Source organism: Anoplolepis gracilipes, chromosome 7 (genome assembly GCF_047496725.1).
Source record: "Anoplolepis gracilipes chromosome 7, ASM4749672v1, whole genome shotgun sequence".
In the NCBI taxonomy this organism is placed as follows: Eukaryota; Metazoa; Arthropoda; class Insecta; order Hymenoptera; family Formicidae; genus Anoplolepis; species Anoplolepis gracilipes.
In genome coordinates, this window is record NC_132976.1 from 1,847,132 (window position 1) to 1,873,356 (window position 26,225).

The 26,225-nt window shown below is 39.9% G+C and overlaps 1 protein-coding gene across 5 annotated transcripts; it reads left to right on the top strand.

Annotated features, from left to right (window-relative positions):
• Nucleotides 1-617: 617 nt before the first annotated feature.
• LOC140668224 (FERM, ARHGEF and pleckstrin domain-containing protein 1) lies at nt 618-26,225 on the top strand. Of its 5 annotated transcripts, XM_072897048.1 has the most exons (12): nt 877-1,211; nt 2,572-2,843; nt 4,614-4,718; nt 4,798-5,020; nt 5,143-5,266; nt 5,350-5,437; nt 5,556-5,711; nt 5,822-5,982; nt 6,164-6,238; nt 8,039-8,181; nt 9,027-9,251; nt 23,286-26,225. In XM_072897048.1, exons 2-12 carry the CDS (start codon nt 2,664-2,666, stop codon nt 23,444-23,446), a joined length of 1,641 nt encoding a protein of 546 aa, XP_072753149.1. In that variant the 5' UTR covers nt 877-1,211; nt 2,572-2,663; the 3' UTR covers nt 23,447-26,225. The 5 variants fall into 5 exon arrangements, with proteins under 5 accessions (XP_072753147.1, XP_072753150.1, XP_072753151.1 ...); XM_072897046.1 differs by lacking the exon at nt 23,286-26,225 and having other exon boundaries at nt 618-1,211; nt 9,027-19,878; XM_072897049.1 differs by lacking the exon at nt 8,039-8,181 and having other exon boundaries at nt 869-1,211; nt 23,286-23,421.

Sequence of the window (26,225 nt, forward strand, 5' to 3'; positions counted from 1 at the left end):
GTATATATAAATAAAACTGCAGCTATATATATATATATATATATATATATATATATATATATATATATATATGTATATGTATATCTATATACATATAGTCATTGAGCTATTCGCGTTATTCTTATCCTTTTATCGTAGATGAGTGTGGATAAACTATTACTTCAACGGCATTAAAGTGAAGTTTATACTTACTTGACATTAATCGAAGATTTGAATTATTTATTTACTCCTCTCTCCGAGTAGCTTGCAAATTTCTCATTCATCAGTAATAAGAACTGTTTGAATAAAAGAGGACAATAGTCTTGAATGCCTCGTATAAAATATAACGTCGATTTTAAGCAGCCTCGCGACATCTAGCGTAATCAAGTGTAACTAAAAAAGCAACCGATAGTCGATTGCTCAACAAGTAAACAATACATGTCGATAACGTCGTCAGTGACTATATCGACCGACGCGGCTGGCCCGATAGATATTTTCGAAATTTATCCACACGGTTCTAAAGGAATCGTTGACCCAAACAGTCGGTAGATGTGGCCTCGAGCGGGTCGTACGACCGGTGCCACCGCCCTTCGTACATCAGTACATCACATCGCGCCCTCGATCCTCGATAGACCGGCCCTACGTCGCGGCGCGACTGGGCGCGATCGCGACCACACGCGGAACGGAACGGAACGTGACGTGACGTGACGTGACAACGGCGTAAGAAGCGTCCGCTTGTAATTGAGCACCACTGGCGCTGGTATATATCCTCTGTATCAATTCGCGCTCTGGTCGTCGAAGTCGGAGAGGACAACCGTCGCTTGTCCGTCGCGGCCGTGCCGAGCAGAGACGCACGCGTGTGTGTGTATATGCGTGTTGTGTTGCGCGCGTATGTGTGCGTGCGTGTGTGCGTAAGTGATGGCTCCGATTCGGGGCTCTCGTATGCGCTCGATGGTCGAGCATCGTCGCGCACACGTCGCCGCACCTACCACGACGGGCGGCGCCGCGAAGAGATCGGCGAGCACCGCCACCCATTATTAAACGCGCGGACGCTCGTCGTTCCTCGACGTCTCGACGTGAGTCACGAGTGTGAGAAAACGAAGGCGGGCCACCGGTGGACCGCGCAAACAGCGGGTGCGGCGCGGTGTTCATAAGTGTGTGATCAATGAACTCTGCTTGAGTGTCGCGTGTCGTGGAGAGACGGCGGGGCACGCAACGATGGCCCGGCGAACGTACGTACGAACGATAATAAATCCTCGCTACTTTCTCTCTCTCTTTCTCTCTCCCCCCCCCCCTCCCCCCTCTTTCTCTCTCGCTATCCGTCGGATTTATATTCTTGCGACAGTCTTCGGGCGAGTTTTTTCGCGAAATCAAAGGACGCATATTTTTTTCTCTTCTCGCGCGACGAAGACGACGAGTGCCACCCATCGACTTCCATTTTCGGTACGTCGCCAGAGAAACTCGTAATTATGTACGACGACGACGACGACGACCACGCACTTATGGACATACGTGCGCGGGCGGCGGAGTAACGAGCGCGTGCACGCGTTAAACGCATCCTTCTCTCCCCGCTCCTCCTCCACCTCCTCCCTTCCCATGCCTTCTTCTCCGCTCTTGGCGATCTTACGTCAGTTGGATCAGCAGCGTTTTTCAACCCTTTTGTTCGGAGCCAATCGGTTAGCCCGCTTCGTTTAACGCTCCTCGCTCTCCCCGCGCGTCCTCCTACTTCGCATCCGCAAGACTCGTTCGTTGTCTCTCTCTCTCTCTCTCTCTCTCTTTCCTCTCGGTCGGACGATCAGGATTAATCGCGGCGGGACGCGCGCGAGCGGGCAGTCGACGCGACGCGACGCGGCGCGTCCTCGTGCAATTTCTCGCGGGCGCGAAACGCGCAAAACTCGAGCCGGAAGTCGACCAGGAGTCAGTCTTCCCGCGCGACAATTTTTTCTAATATCGTTAAAACGCATCCGCTTCCTCGAACGGACTCCTCCGCGTATTCGCGTTAGGCATCTCGTAAGAATGAATCGTGCTTTCGAAGGGACGTGACACAGTGACAGCGGAAAATTTATAGTGATATAAAACTCACATTCTCCTCCGCAAGATTCGGAATAAAACTGTTGAAATTGGATTTTTCTTTTTCGTTTGTTTTCTCTCTTTTATATAATTGTAAGAATGATTGCACGTACAAGTTGTAAGATAGATAAGTAGGACAGTATCTCTAATCCAAACATACATAGAGATAAGAGCGTGCGAGGATGTGAGTTTTGTTTTTATAGCTTCTCTTCGTTTCTAATTGCTAAAAATATATCTTTCATTTGAATGTTTGATCAAGCTTATACATATATATTTACCAGACCGTATAATATTCTATCACATACATATTGTCAATATAATTCATTCAATTATTTTAATATTATAATATTATAATAATTTAATAATACATTATTTGGCAAGTTTTCTGATATAAAAAAAATTAATTTATTTTTGAGAATTAATTTTAATCTAAAGATTTATTTTGTCTTCCTTTTTGATTCAACCTTCATTATATGATATATTAATATAATAATCTCTTATCCCATTATTCTTTTATTACAGATGATGACATAATACAGATTTATTGATTGTACTCTTTGAAAGAGAAAGCACGTATTAAACAATTGCTTCTTAAACAAAGTAAATGATTCAAGATGAATGATATAGACAGTTTTGGCATGAAAGGAGGCTTAAAGATGCCTCACAGTCATTCGACGCCAGCTGGTGTGGATGGAGGTAGTAGAACACCTCCTGCAACACCGAGGAAGGCTGGAAAAATGCTCGCAGTTCGTGTACAGATGTTGGATGACTCCATTACAATGTTTCAAGTGCAGGTAATTGAATATTTATTTTATTCCTAAATAATTCCCTTATATATTGCACATATATTTCAATCGCTTGCGACAATACATGTACTAACAATAAGATATATGAAGAAAATATAGCAGAGCATACATATGTAATTGAGCCCGAGATAATCATCAAGGATTAATAAAATTCTTTTGTTAAAATTTAATAAGCTCCTTTATTAAATTTAATAAATTTACATCCTTATAATATATTGTCTATAAAAAAAATACAAGTTTTACTAAGGTTCTCTTAATGAAACTCATGATATATATATATATGAATTAAGAATATTTTGCCATCTTCCTTTATGTAGTTTAATTACTTTCTCCCTTTAAAGCCTTCATATGCATTATTTATAAAATGTGATTTTATAAAATATATATAAAATGTGTGAGCTATATGTAAAAATGTTTATTGTTTATACTATTTATAAACACAACTTCTCTTATGCTCTATAAAGAATGGTTATGGAATAATACATACTAAAATGACATTAAATGATGCTTGAATATCTTATTGTACCTTTACAATTTCAATGTATATAGCAATTGAATGTATGTATTGTTGCATTTATAAGCTATTACATATCTGTGTTGTGCATCTCTGCACATATACACTTTCTTTATATATTAAAATATTTTTCATAAAAGATTAATCTTTTAATTTTAAATAATCTAATTTAAGCTCATATATCTTCCTTTTCTTTGATATAATTTTTATAAAATACATGTACATATTATTTTTTAATACACACACACACACATATATATATTATTTAACATATTAATTATTATACTTATATGAACCTTGTTGCTTGTAATTTGTCATTCTCATTTTTTTTTTTTTTTTATGTAATTAAAAAGTTTATGTACATTAATATGTCCATTAGCTTATATTTGCTGCGTAGGCATATATTAAACTATTTACTTCGTGCATCCAGGTCAAGAGTCATTGATTACAAAGCCTCTTGGAATCCTCTTTGTGAGCCTATTTAATTTAGAATTTCGATACATGAAAAATTTTTACTTTTACATTATTTTGAATTTTACATTATTTTGAATACTTTTACATTTCTTTTAAATTTATAATTTTAGTAATACTGAGTTCTGCAATTTTATTTACATGCTAAAATATTAATAAGCTGAATTTTACTTTTTCAAAAACTTTTAACAACCTTATATAGTCATTTAGATTATTTAAAAATTTATTAACTTGTAATATATGTGTTTTTATATTGGCAAGATGCTTATATACTGTGTACGCTGTATAGTGTATGCATATACTTCCAGAAGAATGAGCTACTGGAGCATATAATGTATCAAATAGGGGATTCTTGTGTGCAATATGTGTGTAAACTCATTTATTGATTATTTATTTACAATGCTTGCAACATGTTGCTTATTTCTTTGGAGATTAATTTTATTCCTCAGCATCTTAGCTTCTTGCAATGAAGTTGATAAGATTATTCAGTCTATATTTACAGCATTTAATTATATAATCTTATTTCATATTATTTTCATAACATATATATTATTAAATATACTAGTAACATATATATTATTAAATATAATAGGTTTTATATAATTACATAGCGGAAATATATCTCTTACATGTCAAAATAATCATGTTATTTATAAAAATTAAGGCTATTAATAATATTTAAGAATTTTATCATTTAACTAGTTTATTGTAGTATTAAAGTTTACTTGTATAATTTCTTACATTATATAAATTTTATTATTTGAAATTTTCAGGCCAAAGCACTAGGTAGAGTGTTGTTTGATCAAGTTTGTAAGCAATTACACCTTTTAGAAGCAGATTATTTTGGTCTCGAGTATCAAGAACCAAATTTAACAAAAGTAAGATATGTTTAATTTTTTGTTTAATCTTGTGCTTTTCCTCACCGAGCAGTGAAATTAAAGATTGTGATATTTACAGTATTGGTTAGATTTGGAGAAACCAGTATGCAGACAAGTTGGCTTATCTCTAATTGATCCTCTATTGAGGTTCTGTGTTAAATTTTATACGCCAGATCCTGCACAACTCGAGGAAGAGTTTACAAGATATTTATTCTGTCTACAAATCAAACGGGATTTATCTCTAGGTTTACTGCAATGTAATGACAACACAGCAGCATTGATGGCCAGTTACATAGTTCAGGGTAATGCATCATTGTTATTTCTTCCGTTGTTAAAATTCTTATAATCTTAGTTTAATTGTTTTTTGAAATGTAAAGATTTTCGTAATCTACTTTTTTGTGCACAATCGTTATTTTCCTTGCAGCTGAATGTGGAGACTATGTGATAGAAGATTACCCAGATCATACATATTTATCAACATATAAATTTGTGCCTCATCAAGATCAAGAGTTGGAACGACGTATTATGGAGAATCACAAGAAACATGCGTAAGAAACGTATATTTTATGAATGTAACATGTAATATTCCACTAATATTGAGTTTAAATATTCATGATTTTAATGTTAACAGAGGTCAGTCTCCTGCAGAAGCAGATCTCAATCTTTTAGAGACAGCTCGACGTTGCGAACTGTATGGAATGAAAATGCATCCAGCTAAGGTGAGTTTAATGATAAAAACTAAAAAAATGTGTACATTTCATATATATTTTATATCATATACATATTGTATGTATATATAAAGTATATTTATTTTTATACATTTTTGTTCTTTACTAGGATCATGAAAACGTTCCACTAAATCTTGCAGTGGCACATATGGGTATTGTAGTTTTTCAAAATTATACTAAGATAAATACATTTAGTTGGGCCAAAATCAGAAAAATCAGTTTCAAACGAAAACGCTTTCTAATCAAATTGCATCCCGAGGGTTATGTAAGTACTTGGAAATCTTTAATATTTAAACATAATTTTTTCTTCAAATTAATATGAATTTGAGTATGATATGTATATATTGTGAGACAATTATTTTACCTGCTTTATAGGGTTATTATAAGGATACAGTCGAGTTTTTCTTTGAGGGACGTAATGAATGTAAAAACTTTTGGAAAAAATGTGTAGAAAACCATGGTTTTTTCCGTTGCTCTGTAGTTAAGAGAGTCGTGAGGCAGAAAACCAGAGTGCTTAGCCGTGGATCATCATTCAGGTATATCAAATTACGATTCTTTCTTAACCTAAATCAAAAAGCGTGTGTTTATAAATCATTTTCATATATTTTTAAATATACAAGATGACTTTTTAAAGATTCTTAAAATGTTATTGTACATGTATAAGAAAGATTCTAAAAAGATGTAAAATGTAAAAAATCTCTATTGTTTACGTTACAGGTATAGCGGCAAAACTCAGAAACAGATTGTCGAATTTGTTCGAGACAATTATGTGAAGAGGCAGACATTTCAAAGGTAAGTTGTTCCAATAAGAGATTGACAAAGCTGTATTGAACAATTAAAAGTCTTTGGAGACCCCCCCCCCCTCTCATGTAATATGTAGGTAGTGCATGTATATTGCGTACTGTTTCACCCCCTAATGTTGGTTTGTACCATTGAGGTCTTTAATTAATGAACGCATCAATTTTGTGTGGGTAAGATAGGAGGTGGCACGGTCTTGCTTTTGCCAGAATCGGTATTTATTATATATACATGTATTATCCACGAACGTCCACAATTTCCATAGCGGAAACTGTTTCCAAGTTTTTATATTTCCGTTTGTCAGTGTTGCCTGCTCGGACAGGGGTGGCGGGGAGTCAGGCTCACCATCAGGCACGATAAACCCGAATGATGAGTGTACCCTCTCTCAATAGCGTGATCACTAATTATTTATTGTTGTATCTGATAATACACAGCAAAGTACCATACTTCACTATAATATCCTATATAACAGTTTTATCCATCAAGATATTTGTCCATAGCAGTAGACTGTTCTAAAATAGAAGTTTTTTAGCTTATTATTAATTATATTCTCGAAAAAAAGAAAATTATTCATTGTACATATATTGCCGGTAGATTTTCATTTGCTGTGCGATATCGATGCACGGTTGAGAAACGCCTACATACACATTATGGAAATATATTAATTGGCAAAATAAAGAATACAACATGAGTGATATTAAATTTAATTACAAAAATTAAAGTAGCCAGTATATTTTTACACTAACGATCTCCATCAGTTTTGCAGAAAAACCTCAATCTATGTTTATTGAGATGATATTTTTATATTTATGCCTAATCTTTGAATTTTCACCCTCGGAAGTAATAATTGTGTGTAGGGTTTTTTTACAGGAGTACAAAATTTGACATGATTTCTTCCTACAAACAATAATAAATTATTGCAAAAATTCAATGCACATTAATATTTAAAAATGATATTTATAAGTATATTTATTTAAAAAGTGCACTCTTGTTTGTATTTATTTACGCTTCTGGACACGCAAGATATTTTTCTTGTATATTTCACATAATTATATTGCACGTATGGTTCCATTTGTGAAAAAGCGCAAATATTTTAACACAAAGATTTTGGTATCGATTAACACCTCTAAGATGTATTTCATAAGGCATTTATGAAAATAATAAGACAGCCTTTTCTTTTACATAATTTTGTACTCCATTAAAAATAATGACCATTTTTTCACTACTCCCAAATTTGTTCGACGGTAGTGCACAGTTCTCCTTTGCACTCATGATATATATCCCAATGATTTATTAGTAATAATATATAGTTTATTATATTTTTACACATTTAAAATACACATTTAATTGTTGTATCTTGTTATATTTTTATAGTTGAAAATATATAGAAGATATTATATACATATATATATATATATATAACGACTGAGAATCTAATGATATGTTCCATCAACAGCGATATAACTATATTGTATTAAAAAATCGGCTACTTAACGGCGATGTTGACCGTGTATCGTATCAGAAGTGTAATCTATTTTTATTTATCGCATCGCATATTTCAATACGTGGGTTAGCAAGAAGATCGATATCTTCCTCACAGTTTCTCACGTCATATACCGTCGCTTAGTCGACGGAAGCTATTATCTTTTTTTTTCTTTTCTACTGTTACTTTCCGATCTTGTTAAGAAAAACGAAAAAAAAAAAAAAGAGAAAGAAGGGATAAGTTAGTTCCGAACAGGCTTGGCATTTGATAGCCTAAGTCTGATGCTGAACTTGACTCTCTCTTGCTCGCAGGTCCAATTCGTTCCGGCAGACTAGTGGTGGTAGGGCATTGCAGGGCTCGGAGGGGGGAGGCTATCGTGGGGCCACTCCAAGCAGCTCCCTTATGGGCAGCTCCAGCATCTCTGCCCACCCCCTCCTGCCCCTCGGCGATCCTGGTATGTACCATGACCGACACCAACCTCCACAACAAACGCTTTATTTTTAATTTCTCCACCCTTTGGCTCTCTATTTCTGTCCACCTGTTTCTAGCCTCATTTCTTTTCACCGTATCATAACTGAAGTACTGTAATAGTAGAGTAGATTAGCGTATCTTAAATAGATTGTTTTTAAATGACCTTTGTGCGTAAGAAGTTTATGATGTTTGTAAAAATTATATGTCTATGTGAAGAAACAATTATAAAGGAATATAATCATATTTAGAGATTTGTGATTACAATTACATTTCGTTAATAATTGTACATTAAAATAATTTTTAAACTATGTGCGTCCAAAATATGAAATTAAATTGTTTATGACATTACAGTCAGTTTTATACAGAAAACTAAAAATATAATTCAATATCGATTAGTTTTGATATCACGAAGGGTGTTAAAGTAACATTAACAGCTTCTAATAAAAATATAAGAAACATGTCTGTGTAAAATATATTATAAAAGATAGTAGCACTAGCATAATAATTATTATAGTGGAATAATTATAAAATATTAATCTATATTAATGTAGAGAGAGAGAGAGAGAGAGAGAGAGAGAGAGAGAGAGAGAGAGAGAGAGAGAGAGAGATGTATGTGAGATAAAAGTATTGAAAAAAGTAAAAGGTATTACGTACATGCGATCGATTCACTTTTTCAGAGAATGAAATGTTCCGTTAATTAAATATTCGAATTAGAATAATTAATACGACAAAGATATAATCACATAATGAGAATTACGCGCTAAGGTTCTTTATGTGAAGAATATGTCGGAAAAGCGAGAGAGATTTATATGCGCGCAATCTTTTCAGCCCTGGCAACCCCAGCTCTGTCTCTGTCATGCGGTTCGATGACACTGGATTCTCCGACGACTGTGACGAGTGTCTCGATGGGCGGGACGATTCACCGTCGAGAAGACACAGCTACATCGTATCGGACGCTTACCTCTATCGACGTCCATTCGCCAGCCACCCCCAGCCAGGTCCCAGCACCGCGGCAGACGCATGCTACCAGTCAACAGCGGACTTCATCAACAGGTCGTATCAGCCCCTCTAACAGCAGTCCCCCTGAATTCCCACCACCACGACCTTTGCCCAGACACCCCTGGCAACGGTCGGCTAGTTGTCGCGAGCTGTACGCTTCTAGTTTCGAGGACTCCGGTAAAACGCGACCGCGAGACGATAAGGTCTCCGCGGAACCGCCATTAGATCCATTCATATTAGCCTCTCAAGGTGAACTAGATAACCCCATAACACGTTACGACGAAAGTAATCGTTCGTATAGCGCCGCTAGTTCGAAATTACCTTCTTTAGATCACGACTCTGTCCCCGAGCGTGTTTACAGCAGTTCCTACCCGGGAACGTCGTCGTTGTCTACCGAATCGGGTCATGAGGAATCGGGTCCCGCTGGAGATCTGTCGCACGACGATCTCTCGCACGATTCTTACGAGCTTTTGGAACGCGAGCACGAATTTGAGTATCCGGAATCGTATTCCAGTCCACATGACGAACCGATATCCGATCAGAGCGACGAAGGAATCGAACACGAGATGTTCCAAATGGACTCCGAGACCGATTCCTTCGTCAAGCATAAATCGTTGAAGCCTTCTGAGAGACAACAATACAAATCCGCGCTAACTGAGCTTAAGAACACGAAAGCCAAATCCATCGATCGGTACTCAGCTGTATCCAAGGCAGAAGGTGATTTTGTGATCACCGAATCCAGGATACAACGGTCGTGCACTCAAATAGAACGCAAGTTTGAAGTGAGACACGCCAATTCCGTGGAACAGTCGTCCAAGACGGCTATTCCGCATCAAGACTCGGCCAGAAAAGATCCCGTAATCTTACAGGTACAAAAGCAAAAGGTGTCGGTTCTCAATGAGTTGAAGAACTTGAAACCAAAGTACAAGATCACTCATGTAGACTCGGAAGTCTTGCGAGACGAAGGTATTATGCGTCCAAAATCGCGAATAGACGACGATCTAAGCCCGGTTGACGGGAATAGTAGAACTATGTTAGATCATAGCGCGAGAGGTAGAACGACCAGAGCACGCAGTATCGCTAGCTTGGATGATCATCCACCACGGTTGTATGTTGAGACAGGTAGCTTAGGTCGACACAAATCTAGGGATAGAAAATCGCGAGACTCTGACATTAAGATTGAGAAAATATTATCGAAAGAACGTAGGAGCGCTGAGAGGGAGGAGCGGAAACGAATCGAGAGGGACTATTCGAGGGATTCCAGGCGAAACGATAAAAATGATTTTCGGGAGCGTCGGTCCATGGATAGACTCGATTCGCGGAAATCAGACAGTCACGGTCGTCGCAGTATAGATCGGATCGACATACGCGAATTACGTAGGAGTATCGAGCGGCTCGACGTGCGCGAAAAAAGTTACGAGCACTTGGACTCGAGGGAAAAGAGTGCCTTTTATTACAATGATTTCTACGAATCACGCGGTAAGAGCGTCGATCGTTTAGATTATCAGGGGCTGCGCAGCAGCATGGAGTATTTGAGGAGTCCTAAGGACAGGAGCACTCATCGGCATTCAGACACGCGAGAACGCAGGGAAAGAAGCATCGAACGGATCGATTCTCGAGAATCGAGAAAGAGCAGAGCGGCTTCTATTGACTACGAGAGGCATACTTTGGAACGTTTCGATTCTGGCAATAGAAGTCCGTTCGAACGGTTAACTCCAAAGGAACAACGAAGAATGAGTATAGAGAGGCTGGATGCTCAAAAGTTTGACTTTGATCCACGAACGATCGAACGTTACGAGCAAAGAGATCGAATTTATGAAAAGAAGACTGAATCGAGAAGCGCCGAGCGAAAGAGTCTAGAGAAGTTGGATTCACGGGAGCGAAAACATTTGGGACGCTTGGAATCGCGAGAGGGAAGAAGTCTCGAGTGCCTGGACTTTGATAACGCTGAGCGCAGAAAAAACATCGAGAAGATGGAATATAAAGATCAAAAAAGGAGCAGGAGCAAACCCGAGAAAGAGAAATCAGAGGAGAAACCACGAGAGCGCGACGACTGGAGGAGCTTGGAGAAAGCGCGGAAGGACGATGAGAGGCGAGAACGCGAACGGCAAGCGAAACTGTCCCTCGAATCTCGTACAGAGACTGTCATCGGCGTGCCGCACGAAATGGAGAATTTAAAACCGAAAGCCGTGTTTGCCGAATACGAGCCGAAGGTCATCGGTGGTGTCGTCTTAGGTTTCGAAGAGACCGCGTTGCCCGGCCACGTACCGGTAGAACGTACAAAGAGCGATCCGAATCCGGCGCGACAGAGATTAGGATCCAACAGCAAACGACACATGTTGATGCATCAGAAATCTATAGATCTGACTCCCGCTGATTCCGGTGATGAAGAACCGTTTTCAGACAGTGCGGCAACAGTGCAGAAGACCAATGTCGATATACCGTACACCTTACATAAAAGACATGTTATGAACGGTACGGCGTCCGATGAGAAATCCGAGTCGGATAGCAGCAAGACTTCCAAGAATATCAAGAGTACCGCCAAGGACTTGCCGAAGCTGCCGTTGAAAATGATAACAGACATTTCGTACTTTGATTTAACCAAGCTTTCCTCAGTAGATAAGACTAGCAGTAAATTATCCCCGGATAAACCGAAGAGTGGCGCGATTACCGCCGCAAGACCAAAATCTATATTGAGCCCATCGGATAAGCCGAAAAGTATTTTAAGTCCAACATCGAAACTTTCGCCCACAGATCCAAAGAGTATTGTTTGCAGTTTATCGCCTACAAACAGAAGTCCTTCAAAGGTGAATGCGAAAACTCAATCTCCCGATAAGCTTTCGCCGAAGAGTAGTTCGTTAGACAGAAACAGGGCCGAGGTCATCATCAACGAAGATTACACGTGCAAGAAATCTTCTAGTTTGGATAAAAAACCTTCGAAATTATCTCCGGTCGAACCGAACGTTACCATTATATCGGCACTGGAAAAACGTTCACCCAAGAAATCACCGACTGATCCTAATGTAACTATTGTTTCCGTAATACAGAAGAAAAAATCTATGGATGGAGCACCCAGAAGTCCTACTAACGTTGCAAAAACAGCAGATGCTAAATCGAAAGTCTCTCTGAATTTTGCCGACGTTGTCAGCATGGAAATGAAACAAAATCTGGAACGCAAAGCGAAACTTGAAAAAGATAGTTTGAAAGCGCCGGATGATAGTTTAGAAAAACAAGATAGCATCGAGAAGATACCGTTACCAGAAATTCCTGACGATGAAAAGACGGGCGACATAGAGAAAATGACGCCTGATGACCAAGTCGGAAAACTTCAACAAGCAATGCTGAAAGAATTGGTTCATTCGTTAAGACGAACCACCGATGACTTGTCCGACGATGATCAAAAGAAAGAGAACGTACAATCCGTTGTAGCTGAAGTTCACATATCGGCGGACATAAAAATGGAAAAACCACCGATTCCGGAGAAACCAAAAACATTAGAGAAACCAAGTATTCCCGAGAAGACGAAACGTATTTTGGAGAGAATAGAATCAAAATTTTCGGAAGTTAGTAAAAATTCCGCTACAAAGATATCGAGACCTAAGATCATCGATACAGGATTTGACGATTTTGTGGATCCAGTCGCCGATTTGCCTTTGGACGAAGTGCCTGTGAAACCTGCTCTAGAGTTGGATAGTCTTAAAGTTCCTGAATTCGTTCCTTTCATGCTGAGACCGCATGCAGAACCGTTGAGGTCAAAGTCCTTATCTCTGGCGGAAGAGAAAGCACCAATCGACACGTTGCTTTCACCGGAGGTTGAGAATAAACATTTCGTGCAGGACGTCTCTCCGAAAAGAATGAAAAAAGTGAAATCAGAGCCGAAAAAAGACTTTAAGAAACAATCGAAATCATTGGAAGGTGACAAACCGCCGCTGAAGAAGAGCGCGTCGAAGGAGTTACGTGCACCGGTGGTGAGTACAAAAATTGACAAATCCAAATTAAAGCTCGGCGAAATGCCGCAGGAGATTATAATAATCGATTCGACTGATGTAGCACCAGAGATAAGCATCGTTCAAAAAGGTAGATCAAAATCCGTAACCAGATTGTCCGACAAGCCATTCTCGACGTCAAAAGACGACAAGGAAGAGACGAAGAGTACTCGTGCGAAATCCGCTTCAGTCGACGATGAATTGATTAAAGGCACGATAAAGTCTGAAAAATCCAGACCAAAGTCACTGGGAATATCAAAGAGCTTGGGAAGTACGGAGAAAAAGGACTCGGTAGAAAAAATATCTCCAAAAAGAACCATCATATCTAAGGCTGCCAAGGCGGATTCAAAAACCGAAAAATCTGCTATCGCGAGGGATGCAGTATCGAAGCAAGACTCGAAATCGACACGTGGCAAAGTAGCACCGAAAGTAGAAGCAGCTAGTGAAGAGGCTAATGAATCGAAACAATCTAAGTTGGAGAAAGATTTAAAACCGTGTGTTAAACCTGACGTCGTGATCGATCAGCCAGTAGAGACTAAACGGACTGTAGGAACGGACGAATCCAAGGAACCGGTCAAGGAATTAACGAAGGACAGTGCGAAGAAAACTACGCTTGCTCAAGATTTAACTCAATCCCCCTTAGTGTTACGTAAACCGGGACAAACGCCGATACTGTTTGCTCGCGCGCGCCTCGGTCTTTCCGAAGGTAGCGGAATTGGCGCTCTACAACGTCAAGGCGCGACGCAGTCACCTACCGCTCAGCGACGTGCAAAGTCCTTGGATGCCGCGGTGATCTCCGTGCACAGACTCCCGCCGGCGAACGCGTTCTCCAGCAAGGACGACACAGTAGACGTATCGGAGAATCTGGAGGATCGCGAGAACGCTGTCGCTGCTACCGCCGCCGCCGCCGCCGCCGCTGAAGAAGCGGCTCGAGAAGGTACGAAGGGACAGTCGGCGCAGATGGAGGCCTCTCCGAATCACAGATCCGACAGTACCGATCATACGACCATTCCGGAGATATGCACCGATTCTCTATCCGTCACCGAGACTTCGGCGCAGTATTTAGAATCACCGCTAACGGAATGTAACGAGATCGTCACCGGTATTGATTTGATACCTTACGAAGAGCAAGGGAATGGTAGACAAATTCCGTTTATTAGTTTTGTTAATGGAAATGAGAACACTGAGAGCGTTAAAGTAGAAGAAGCCACGAAATTTATCGATCAGAGTTCCGCTGAGTCTGGAGGTGAACAGGATGTCTCTCGGAAGAGTTCCGAAGCGATAAAGGCTGACGTGAAAACTACTCAGGCAGATCAATCGTCGATGATCTTTGTAAAGAGCGCTAGTATGGAAGTTGTCCTTTGCAAGCAGAAGCAAACCGAACTGTCGAAGGAGGCTACCGAAGACCACGATGGAGAAGGGAAGATTAGCGAAACGATATCGATAAAATCTCCAGCTCGTTCGGAAGATTCCGACCGGAAAAGCCCATCTGAGAGAGACGACGTTCCTGACGTAACTATAAGCGTAGTTCAAGAAGACGAAAAATACTTTCTTAGCTATTACGATCAGGATGAGCCTCCAGACATGGTCAAGTCACCGATACAGATATCCATCGAAGAGTGCTCGGACGACGAGGGAAATCCAGAGGAGGAAGAGGAGGAGAGACAAGAAGTGGAGGAAGTTGACGAGCGAGAAGAAGAGGAAAACAAACGACTCGATTCTCTTGATACAAGCGAGGACACGCTAGATGCGCTCGATACGCAAGTGCAAATGCGAGGCGTAGACAGCGAAATGAGCTCGCCGGACTACGGTATTGATAAGATGGATGAGAAAACGTTAGTGGAGGTCGAGCTGACACCGGAATATCTGGAGATGAAAAGAGAAGACGAAGAGACCGCGGAAGAATTACCGGAAGACGAGCCAGTTAAAGAAATCCTGGAGATCGCGGACTCGAATCGTTTATCCATCGATAGGAAACTCAGACTGAGCACTGAACGTTCGAGAAGCGAGGAAACCAATACTTGGACACCGGACAGAGAAGACCCGGATTCTAGTTCGTGTTCCATCGCTCGGCCATTGGGAATCGGTCAGATACAACCTATAGTAGATCGTCGAGAGATTGCTCTGATTGAAGGCGCTCGTAGTGGTTCTTTAGATGACGACAACAGCAACGGCTCGCAACCACCTCCGAAGCACGAGATGAACGCCACGTGGAAATCGTTTCCGCAAGAGAGCTCCGGTAGTTCTAGCTTGGAGGAAGGCTGGGTGCCTCAAGATGAGGGCAATGCGCAACAGTCGCAATCCGAGGATAGCAATGGTCAAAACGAGGACAGTTTTCAAGAAGATCTAGCGGATTTTCCTGGCACTTTCATCTATCCTATCGGACCCGAAATATTGGCCAACTACGGTGCGTTTTCGCTCTCTCGTACATTGTCCAGAATATCTGAGCGATCAACTACGTCGGAACAAGATAAAAGTGATTTAGAAGACTCGTTCAAGCCCAGTTCGAGGTCGCCGAGTCTCGACGACGAATCTTTAATGTCGAGCGATCATCAGCCGTCTCTGTCGTCGGATCCACCATCCGGCACAGCGTTACCATCCGTCTCCGACGATCGCAGAACGTCTTCCGAACTACCGGATATTCCCATCGACGTAATCGGTGCGCAAGAGGACGATTCGAAATCGCCCCGAACAAACAGAAGATCACGGTTGCAGCTACAAAGCTCCGAGGACTGGCCATCGCCGCCGAGCTCGCCCGTTTTCGATACGCCGGTGGTGAGCCACGTGGAGACGTTCTACATGGAAATCAAACCGGAAGAAGCCGTCAAGGTCACCGTCACGGACAGCACAGAGACGCCCGTTCACGGGGCGGAACGAGACAGCGATTCGAGCGACGAGAACCGAACTCTTCATGACGATCTTCATTCGACTTTTTTGGAGGACGGACAAAGTTCAACATCCGCGACGACGGTCGACGGTACGGTTAAAATCGCGGTGAAACCAAAATCGAATTCGTACATAACTGGCTCGTCACACAGCGAGGACACGTCGATGGGTCTGTCCATGTCCGAATGGTCCAGCTCGAACAATACCGTACGTCAATTTTGCCAATATTCCGGCACCAAGTCCGACGACAACTCGCTAGCGGAACTCGGCGCTTCGATCTCGGATTGGTCGGGTAGCACGACGGTGATACCGCAGCAATATTATTCCACGGCGGATAAGAGCCAGAGCGACACCACGACGTCCGAGAGGAGCGCGACTAGTATGAGGCCGAATTCAAAGTGTCAGACCGCCGACACTTCTTCCCTCCCTTCGCCACCGTCTCCGTCTTCGTTGCCGCTACCCGTGTCGCCACCACTGCCTTCTCCACCTGCTACGGCTACCTCCCCGTTCCAATACGAGGACGAAGCTGCCGGTTCCGCGATCGAGCAATACGAAACTTTTCACGAGATCCCCGAGACGCCCGAGGAGGATCCCTGCCAAGCTCGAACACACAGCGATGAATTTGACGAGGCGCGACGATTTATTGAGAGTCAATTTGACGAGCATCGTCGATCGCGTCGCTACGACGACGACGACGAGCAACAGCAGCAGCAGCAGCAGCAGCAACAGCAACAGCAACAGCAGCACAATGTTTATCCGGAATTTGGCATTTCACCGCCTCGCATCACTCTTCGAAACGAGTATGACGAGGCTATCGACGATCTTGACTTCCAAACGATTCCGGAGGACGAAACGACACTCTGCGATGATACGGCGCTGCCGATCCCCGAGGAAGATGAAGAAGATCAACTGTACGATAACGTGCCCGCCATGAAGTATTCCAGTAGCGACCAAGTACGGATGGAGGTCGGCCGCGGTGACAGTTCAGAGGACATGCACGAGAAATACGCCGATCTGACGCTACAATCGAGACTGGCGGAAGACGATTGGTCCTCGGAAGAGAGGAGAGACATCCCTGCGGTACGCGAGAAACCGGTGAAATCGCCGAGTAAATTCGATCGCCATTTCTCAGAGCCGAGTCCACATGAATCGGGCAGATATCAGGGCACCCGTTCCACCGAGCGGCCTGTAATGGTACCGATTCGAGCCAAGTCGACTCCGTATTATTCTACGACGAGTCAGAGCGGCGAATCGACCACGTCCAGTCCGCCGATGCAGATCAGAACGCAAATCAGAACGAAAACAATGCCTTACTCGTCCAATCGGAGTCCGCAGAGCGAGGGTGATACGTCCTCGAGCATGGACAGTCCGGCGCACACGCCTGATCGAGGTCAGCGAGCCTTCCGCCGGAAACGTCAGCAGAACACTAAGAGACGACATCGCGTCGTCGTCGATCTCGAAGTTAAGGACGGTCATATAGTATCCAGTACCGATTCCAGTTTTGACGTAGCGACGATACCACCGCCTCTGCTAACGGAAGGCCAGAATCTGGAAGACGATGACGAGGACGATGAGATGTCCGAGACGAAGGACGAACGACGTCGGCAGCAGCAGCGTTGACGCAACCCTGACGATCGTCGCTAAATACAATAGGAAATGTAGAAAAGACAGATTCAGAAAGAAAGAACAGATGATAGAGCCACTCGTCTCTGGGCTAGAATCTATAAACAAATCTTTCCAATCGCGTGGAATTGAGCGCACACTTAGAATTGATAAACTTAAAACGGCTTCGCGCGTTGACGTTCTCAACTTATATCGCACGAACGAAAATCAACCGCAACTCCGGACCGACAAACTCTGGCCTTTGTTTTTGAAAATCCTGATTCAACGACGGCGATTACACTCGGTATAATATTATTTACCGAGGTCGAGAATTATATACGGGTATGTTCAAGACGAAAGTTACACCAACGACGGCGAAAACAGGACGAGCGTAAGACTCGTTCGTCGCGTTCCTGGGTTAGAAGGCCCAAGCGAATGATCAAAATCTGCGCCAAGAGAATCTATAGTATAATTATCGTTAGGGATACGGAATAATACACGTTTGTTACACGTTTTAGAGAGACCCGGTTTACTTTGATATTATCGTCACGATAGAATTCCTCCGGGCCCCCCTCCCCCCTCCCCCCTCCTCTTCCCCTCGTAGACGAGTACTTAGCGGGTACTTTACACTCATGCATAACACGGAAAGCGAATATCTTAATTATTACGATCGACGTGCACAATCGACGCGATTATATCCTAGTAATAAAAATAATAATAATGTACGACATTATAAGATAGAGATCGAAGGAGCGACGCGTAGAACTTTCGAGAGTAATCGTAAGTTTAAGTCATATATATATATATATAAAACCGCGTAATCATTTTTAACCCTTTAATCGGTCCAATCATCATTTCATTTATTCATGCACGAGATACTACCCTCTCCTCTCATTCCACGCCCCCCCTCTCTCTTCCGACATTGATAGGGAGAACGTCTTGTACTAGGATACTTAAATAAGTAAATATTTTTTTTTTTTTTTTTTCCTTTTTCTTTCTCAATATAATACTTTATTACGTAATCACATCTAGCGCACTCCTACGGCACGTATATTCGTGTTACGCTAAACGCAACATTAAAGGGTTAAATAGAAATCACACGGCGTTTGCAAAAGTGACACTACTCGGTCGCGACTTGAATTCACCAAGGACAATCAATTGCGTGGGGCAGAGATCGCCGAGGTATATATCTCTCTTGAGAGAGATGGAAACAAATATAGACGGAATAACTTGTTCGTCGACGATTGTTTCCAATTCAGAACCGAATTCCGAACAGCACATATATACATAGATGCGAACTATGATTTCGCCGTGGTTTGGTTCGCGTATGCGATTAGAAGGGGGAGAAAAGTTGCTCAATAGATACATAAACGTGGTGTACGTATTTTTTCTCTCTCTCTCTCTCTCTCTCTCTGTCTCTCTCTCTCATTGAAAATTCATCGCACGGTGAGAATCCAAATCGCAATCTTATAACACGATGAGCGAACGAGAAAAAATTCGTCAATTTATTATTCCGCTTGAAAATACGCAGATCGCGAACCGGGAAATCGAGACGTGCCCCCTATGTTAGATCTACATAAAGTTATTACTAGGATTTATTATTTATTTTATTATTTATTATATAGAGAGAGATAAAGATTATTATATATACATACAGACAGAGATAGAACAGTTTTTCCGGACATTTTTTACTTGGCTGTTTTTTTTTTTTTTTTTTCGCTCATTCGAGGAATTTGCTACTCGAGGCTAATACGACGTACATGCATACGTTTACTGCTCACGATTATTCGTTTCCTTAAGTCGGAAGTTTATAAGAAAGAGCTTTGTAGCGAGTGATCTATGAGAGAAACGCCCGAGGAATATCTCATCAGTGAGAAACGCGCGTGTTAACCGGAAGGAAAGAAACTCTAGGAAAGAGTCCGTGTAAGCCGATAGAAAGTCCCATTGGTTTCAGCTTGTATTGTGCCTAGTTTTTTATACCACGTTCGTCGCATGCACAATTTAACGATAGTGAAATGGCGTGAATGAGTCGTCGCGTACACACGTGCGTGTGCGTCGTGTGTGCCTGTCAACGTTCTTAGATAGGTAAAATATACGTAAGCGTAGGGTATTGATTACACAAGAGAGAAAATGAGTGCACTGTTGTGCATTGTGCTGGCTGTTATGAGCGCATAGTGTGTGCCTGTGTGTAGTCCAGGGATAACAATTACGAATTGTACGATTTACAATTGAATGCGTATTCTCAGAGAAAACGCGACTCTGTTTTATTCTTCTCGAATCATGTATAGGAGAAATTTCCAACTATTGCAATTACTTCAGTCTTTTAATCCTATTTAGAGCTGTTAATAGCTATCTTGTTTCTAAGAGTCTTTTATTGTTAGATATTTTTAATATTCTATCATTAGAGATGCTCTGTATATGATATATTTTAACGTGGTTTTAATCAAACATATTTTTTGCATTAGTAAGTAATATATTTTAAAATGAAAAATTTATTATTATATAAATCTTTAAAATATTAGACCAATACTTTTCTTTTTTCCATTAGAATTATCGCATCTTAAAAATGATTAACGGATAAAAGTAGATCCGCATGGAACAGCAGGGTTAATTTTTAATTTTTTATGGAACTGATATTAAGCTCTTAAAATCTCTCTTTCTCATTACGGAGAACACGATCATTTAAATGGCAGCTAAAACATATATCCTTAAAAGTTCGTTCCGTTCGTAAAATACACCCTCTTTTAAGATATATATTTGTAGCAAATATAATTAATTGCAGCAATAATTCGTCAATAAACATTCAGGAGTTGCAGCATTTCTAACAATGAAACGAGATTGTTACGTTCCATCGATATATCGGAGATTTGCTGCATATATCTGCAATGTATCGCTATTATACACGGTTACGTTTAATCGTTATTCGATTATCGCGTATCACACATTGAAAGAGATACATGGCGTAAAGTATGTGAAATACAAAGGGAAATACGACTGCTGAGTGCCGATAAATGATGGCATACCATTACTTTACTCGACGAGTTAGCGATAACTATATATATTAATTTTAATATCTAGATATATACTGAATTTTGTAGCCTATTTGTACGTTGAATTCAGATCGAGTTTATTTATATCAAGATTACACTATATATATATATATATATATATATATATATGTATCAGAGCCGTGCTGTCACGGGGGTTGGATTTTCTCGTACATCCCGTATATGTTATAGCCCGAGTTAGGAACGATAGTCATTTTAGGATTTGCTCGGAATGAGAGACCACTGGAATGGCTATTATTGAATCACTTGAATAGGTTGCGGTTTCGAGAATTCTAGAATGGCTAGTGGCCCTAATTTACAGCATCGTATATATAGGTAGAAATAATAGATGACTTATATTGGGCCGTGTACAAGAAAAAAAGTAGACCCGAAAAGAGAAATAATTTTTTTTTTTTTTCTAAATATATTTTGATCTAAATTAAACAGAGCTTTTCGCGATTCATAATCGAGTTGTGATTCAAAATTGAATTTTTTTATTTTTACTTTTCAACGACCTAATATTCTCCTTTTATTCATTGTATTAACGATTTTTTATTATTCCTTCTTTTTTACAAAAATTGGGACATAATTTATTTAAATGCGCGTCGGGATGTAAATTATATAGAATAAAGGAACTTAAGTAGAATTTTTGACACGCAAATATTGGAGTGTTAAAAATTGCATTGTTCGAAAACTTATAATTTATCTATTAAAAAGTTATTGTTGATAAAAATGTATATGTATGATCTACAAATTCTGAGCGGATTTATAAATTTATCGAAATTATGAAAAAAGAAAGAACTTCTAAAGTTACAATATCAGGATGCGCAGGATTTAATGCGCGGACACGATAAATGAGGCGGTTAATAACACGATTCATCTCTCCGAATACTCGGTGCAGAGGTCATACTTGCTATAGTCTAGTTACATTAATGTCTAGAGGCACGGCCTTGGCGATTAGTCGAACAAAACCCTTTGATGCGTTTAGTATCATTGTGTATCTCCGTTTGTGTATATTGAGTATTTTGCAGCAGCGAATTCGATCGAGGATTCATCTGTCAAAATTCGGAACCGGCATGAACGACCATGTCGTTTGCATCGTCGATAAAAATCATGTCACGCGTATATTAAAAAAAGTTTCATGAAGAAAACAAAAAAAAAAAAAAAAAAAAAAAATTCCCGATGTTCCTCCGAAATATCATTCACCATCTTTCCCGCGATCTGATTATTCGCTCGAAATCGCTGCAATTGGTACACGTCCTTCCATCTCTCTTGGTTCTTGCATCTGTGCATCGTCATAATATCGCCCCTGTCATCATCGTAATATCGCACCTATATCGCACATCTACGTACACGCACGCGTCTCTCACGCACTTACTGTATGCCCCGATCCCTCCACCTGTGCTTGCGCGCGAGATCTGTCTTTTCAATCTGTTTTTCGCGTCCCTCATATGCGCGAATCGTACGCACGATGCGTGCAGCATCGACCACACGCGTGTTTCACGCCCTCCATGCGCCGTTCGAAATCAGAGCGCAAGATATAATATACATGTCCATTGTTGCGCATCGCATTTTTTGTCATCATCAAATTCCTATATCATTATTAATTTTAATTAATGCGTATTAATCGCAGTACGTGTGTATTTTTCCTAGCTGTCACAATCGGAACATTACGTTATGCATGAAAAGAATACCGATACAAATGTATTCTCGTCTCGTTTATCACATCAACGCATCGATTAAGACTCGCGAGGAATAAATAACATCTACAGGCAAAAGATAGCTAGGTCTGGGACACCCTGTACACTTGTAAGTAAGGTGTCGTGCGAAAGGTTAAACGGAGTTACGTGTGAATACATGTTTCGTCTATTATAAAAGTCGAAGTTCAATTTCAGATCAGTATTATTAGATACGTCGTCTCGAGCGAGCACGTGTTATTGATTGGCAAAATTAAATTATCCGATTTAGAAATAGTACTTGAGAGTCTTTTCAAGCAGTTGCACACTTGTCGATCAATCGATGAAGAGAAATGACATACAATGATACAGCTATTCTTATACAGATACTCCTAGACCTAGCACGAAATTTCTTATCTACGGATAATTTAATAATTATTTTTATCTTCTCTTTCTTCTTTGTATTCTTACGATTTATTACATGCTTTGTAAATTTATTTATTTATTTACTTATTTATTTATTTATTTTTTTTTTTTATTTAAGATATAAATTTTTGATCGATCTTTTCAAAGAAAAACTGGTGTCGATAAGCGAACCTAGTCTTCAGATAACGATAAATTTATTTCTCAGATAAATATTTCTTTTTCCTTCGTACATTATATATACTTTGTGGCAAAATACGAAAGTGGAAGAAATTCCTCTCTCTCTCTCTCTCTCTCTCTCTTTCGAGAGAAACGATGATGTATCTCGTACACTGGAAAGTGCTGAATTTTTGGCGGCTCATTTCGAAGTCGTATAGGTCCCCTAAATCACATCCCGGACAGAGTGAGACGGGCCTTTGCACAATAGAATATTTGCCCCTCGTGTACTTTACATATGCTTTTCGACAGGTGGTGATTACAATCGGTGGACCTACACGAACGGATACGTGAACTCGCCGGCCTGGCACATGCATTATCGCGTGAACCAGGTGCGTAACGTAATGGTTCACGCAACACCACGCACCCTGACCAATCGATTCTTACCGCTGACACCGCTGTACCCACGTTGAGCGGGAAGCCATATTACCGCACACAGTTCAGGCTTTAGGAAAGTACCACGCTACACGTCAATGAGGCTAACGCGAATAAACGCGTGACCGCACGCAAGAGGAGCGTAAAAAGCGAAATCGCTTGCGAAAACGAAATCCCTGAGCGTACCAGCTTCTACTCTCCGTTTTTTCTTTCTTTTTTTTTTTTCCACCATCTTCGATTCATCGCTGAACATTATGTTTGCGATCGTTTGATTTTTACGCAGCACTTTTTATAGACAGAGGGTTATAATTTTTGTGGGGTGGAAAGGAGGGAGGGAGGTAGGAAATCACATTGTACGGGGTGAGATCTATATAAAAAAAAGTAGATGGGATCCAAGAGTATAGTATTTAAAAACGTTCAACAATTTCTATAATATTGAAACAAAGAAAATGTGAATCTTTTTGACAGATATAATTCTAGTTACTCAAGTATCAAAACTTTAAAATTTAAAATGATGTAATAAGACAGAATACAGAAAAAGCACCGAAGAATTATTTTAATATCAGCGTCTGACGACAGCGCGGAGTGTGTTCTTTCGTAATATTTATATATAACATTAATATATTCTTCTTGAACATGTATTATACAACATTCTAATCACTTTGTATCTATAGAAGTGTCTTCTCGAGATTCTGTCTTTTTCCTGTATCAGACTATTTTGAGAACTATCCAGACATTTCGCTCGTATGAATAAAAAGCGAACTGTCCTCTCTCTTTCTCGCAGAATTTAGTTTTTGATAATTGTATAATTTTCTCCGATATTTCTCTTTGTTGGCATGTCTTTCCGCTTCATTAATATTATTTTGTAGCAAAATTTTTTGTCCTTAGAATTTATCCGCACTTTATAGCAACTCCCATTTCAGCCGCACTGTAATATTTATTTTAAAAATCCTTGCCATGTGTTATTCATGATTCAAAAAAAGAAAAAAAAAAGATGAGAATAGTCTGTTGTATAAAATTTGAATATTATAATACATCGGATCTTCGTGTGACTTACGTGCACAAAATATCCAATAATCTTCACAATCTCAATACACTCGCACCGCACTGTTGTATTGTTGCAATTAGAAAATTTAGAAACGCGTCTCTTAATACGCCATTAAAAAAACAATTCCGTGAATTTTAATACTTTCTATTAATTAAATGTGCATATATATATATATAATTGTGCCAATTGATAACATATTTCTTCGATTGTATATATACGCGATTAACTGAACTTGAAGAGAAGTTGTAAGATTATTTAGGTTTCAGTAGTTTCGAATAATCCACCCTCGAAAATATACCACCCTTTCACATTTTTGCGTTAGTCGTATTAGTTTCGTGTACTCTCTTTATATATGTAGTCTACCGTTTAATCCTGCCTCCCTGCCTAGAGCGTGCGTAGAGATGTGAATTTTATTCATAATTCATACACTTAATCGAACGATCGCCCATTGATGGTACGCTATAAATGTTACGTATTCACGAAAAACAGTTCTCCTAAAGAAATACGAGATATTGTTTTTTTTTAAGTCATGGAAATGAGAGAAGACGCGATTTCGTTAGAGATGTTAAAAACAACTGGCTAATGAAATATTCGTAAATTAATTACGAATCTCGTATCCAAATCGAACAGTTTTTGACCATTTTATACTGCACGCCAACTGTGATAACTCGGTAATAATAAAAAAAAAAAAAAAAAAAAGAAAATAATTTAATATAATAGGAGATTGTACAAAAAAGCTTTTCCCTGTCAATCGCTTCTCATTGTCACCTGCGATTGGAAAAACAAGCTAAAAGTGATCGTCTAAACTCACATCTCTAGTTGCAGCGTGGTACTGAACGTTCCCGCATTCATCACTGTTACACAAACACGCAAAACACACACGTACACATATATACGACAATTATCAAATTACTTAGGAACCTTTTTGGAACCATTACGTAGCGCCCCTGTCACGAATCACGAACGTATTTTGCCATCTGTCACAGTGTCTCATCACGTCAAACCCTGATCAAATATGTATAAAGTCCAATCTCGATCACGTCACATTTGCTCTCATTCAAGTTCTATAATCCTTATCACAGTATTTTTACAGTATATGTGTATGGACACCGTATAAAAAAAGAAAAAAAAAATCATCTCCACGGTTCTTCCTCAAAATTTGTTCAAAAATTACACCCATTTTCTTCTAGTAGAAAAAGAAGAGACCCAAAATAGACACGACCGATTTTAGATATTCTGCCTAATAGGAAATTTTCGGTGTTCTCCTTTTCATGTTTCGAAAGCCGTTTTTTCAATCAAAACTAAAGGAGCTGAAAATTTTCTATCGCGGTATATATACATATATTGTTCGACTTTTTTTCCAAATGTTCGAATGTATGCTCTTCTCTGCTACAAATTCCCCCCAATAATTTTGCATTACCACAATTTATTGTACAAATGTTCACGAATTTAGCAATAATAATAGTCTGATGCCTGGGGTGAGCGATAGAAGATTTCCGTAACTGGATGGATATTACCCTATGTCATCTTTGTTTTTATTATTTTTTTTTTTTTTTTTTTTTTTTATGAATTCTAGAAAATCGGTTTTTCGTGTTTCTCGCGGTATTGTATCTCGATAGCGGTTCAGGGGATCAATATATAAATATAACCCGAGCGTGACAGCCAAACGACTGTTATGTATCGAGTAGTCAATCGCAGAGAAATTTGCAGCGGAGACATATTTTATAAATAGTTGACCCTACATTGCACGATATTGGCTTTAGAATACA

Bases quoted from the DNA above. Each gene is read 5' to 3' on its own strand.
- LOC140668224 (XM_072897046.1), top strand. From the start codon at position 2,664: ATGAATGATATAGACAGTTTTGGCATGAAAGGAGGCTTAAAGATGCCT. The intron at 2,844-4,613 runs GTAATTGAATAT...TGAAATTTTCAG, and splicing joins TTACAATGTTTCAAGTGCAG to GCCAAAGCACTAGGTAGAGT. The intron at 4,719-4,797 runs GTAAGATATGTT...TGATATTTACAG, and splicing joins AAGAACCAAATTTAACAAAA to TATTGGTTAGATTTGGAGAA.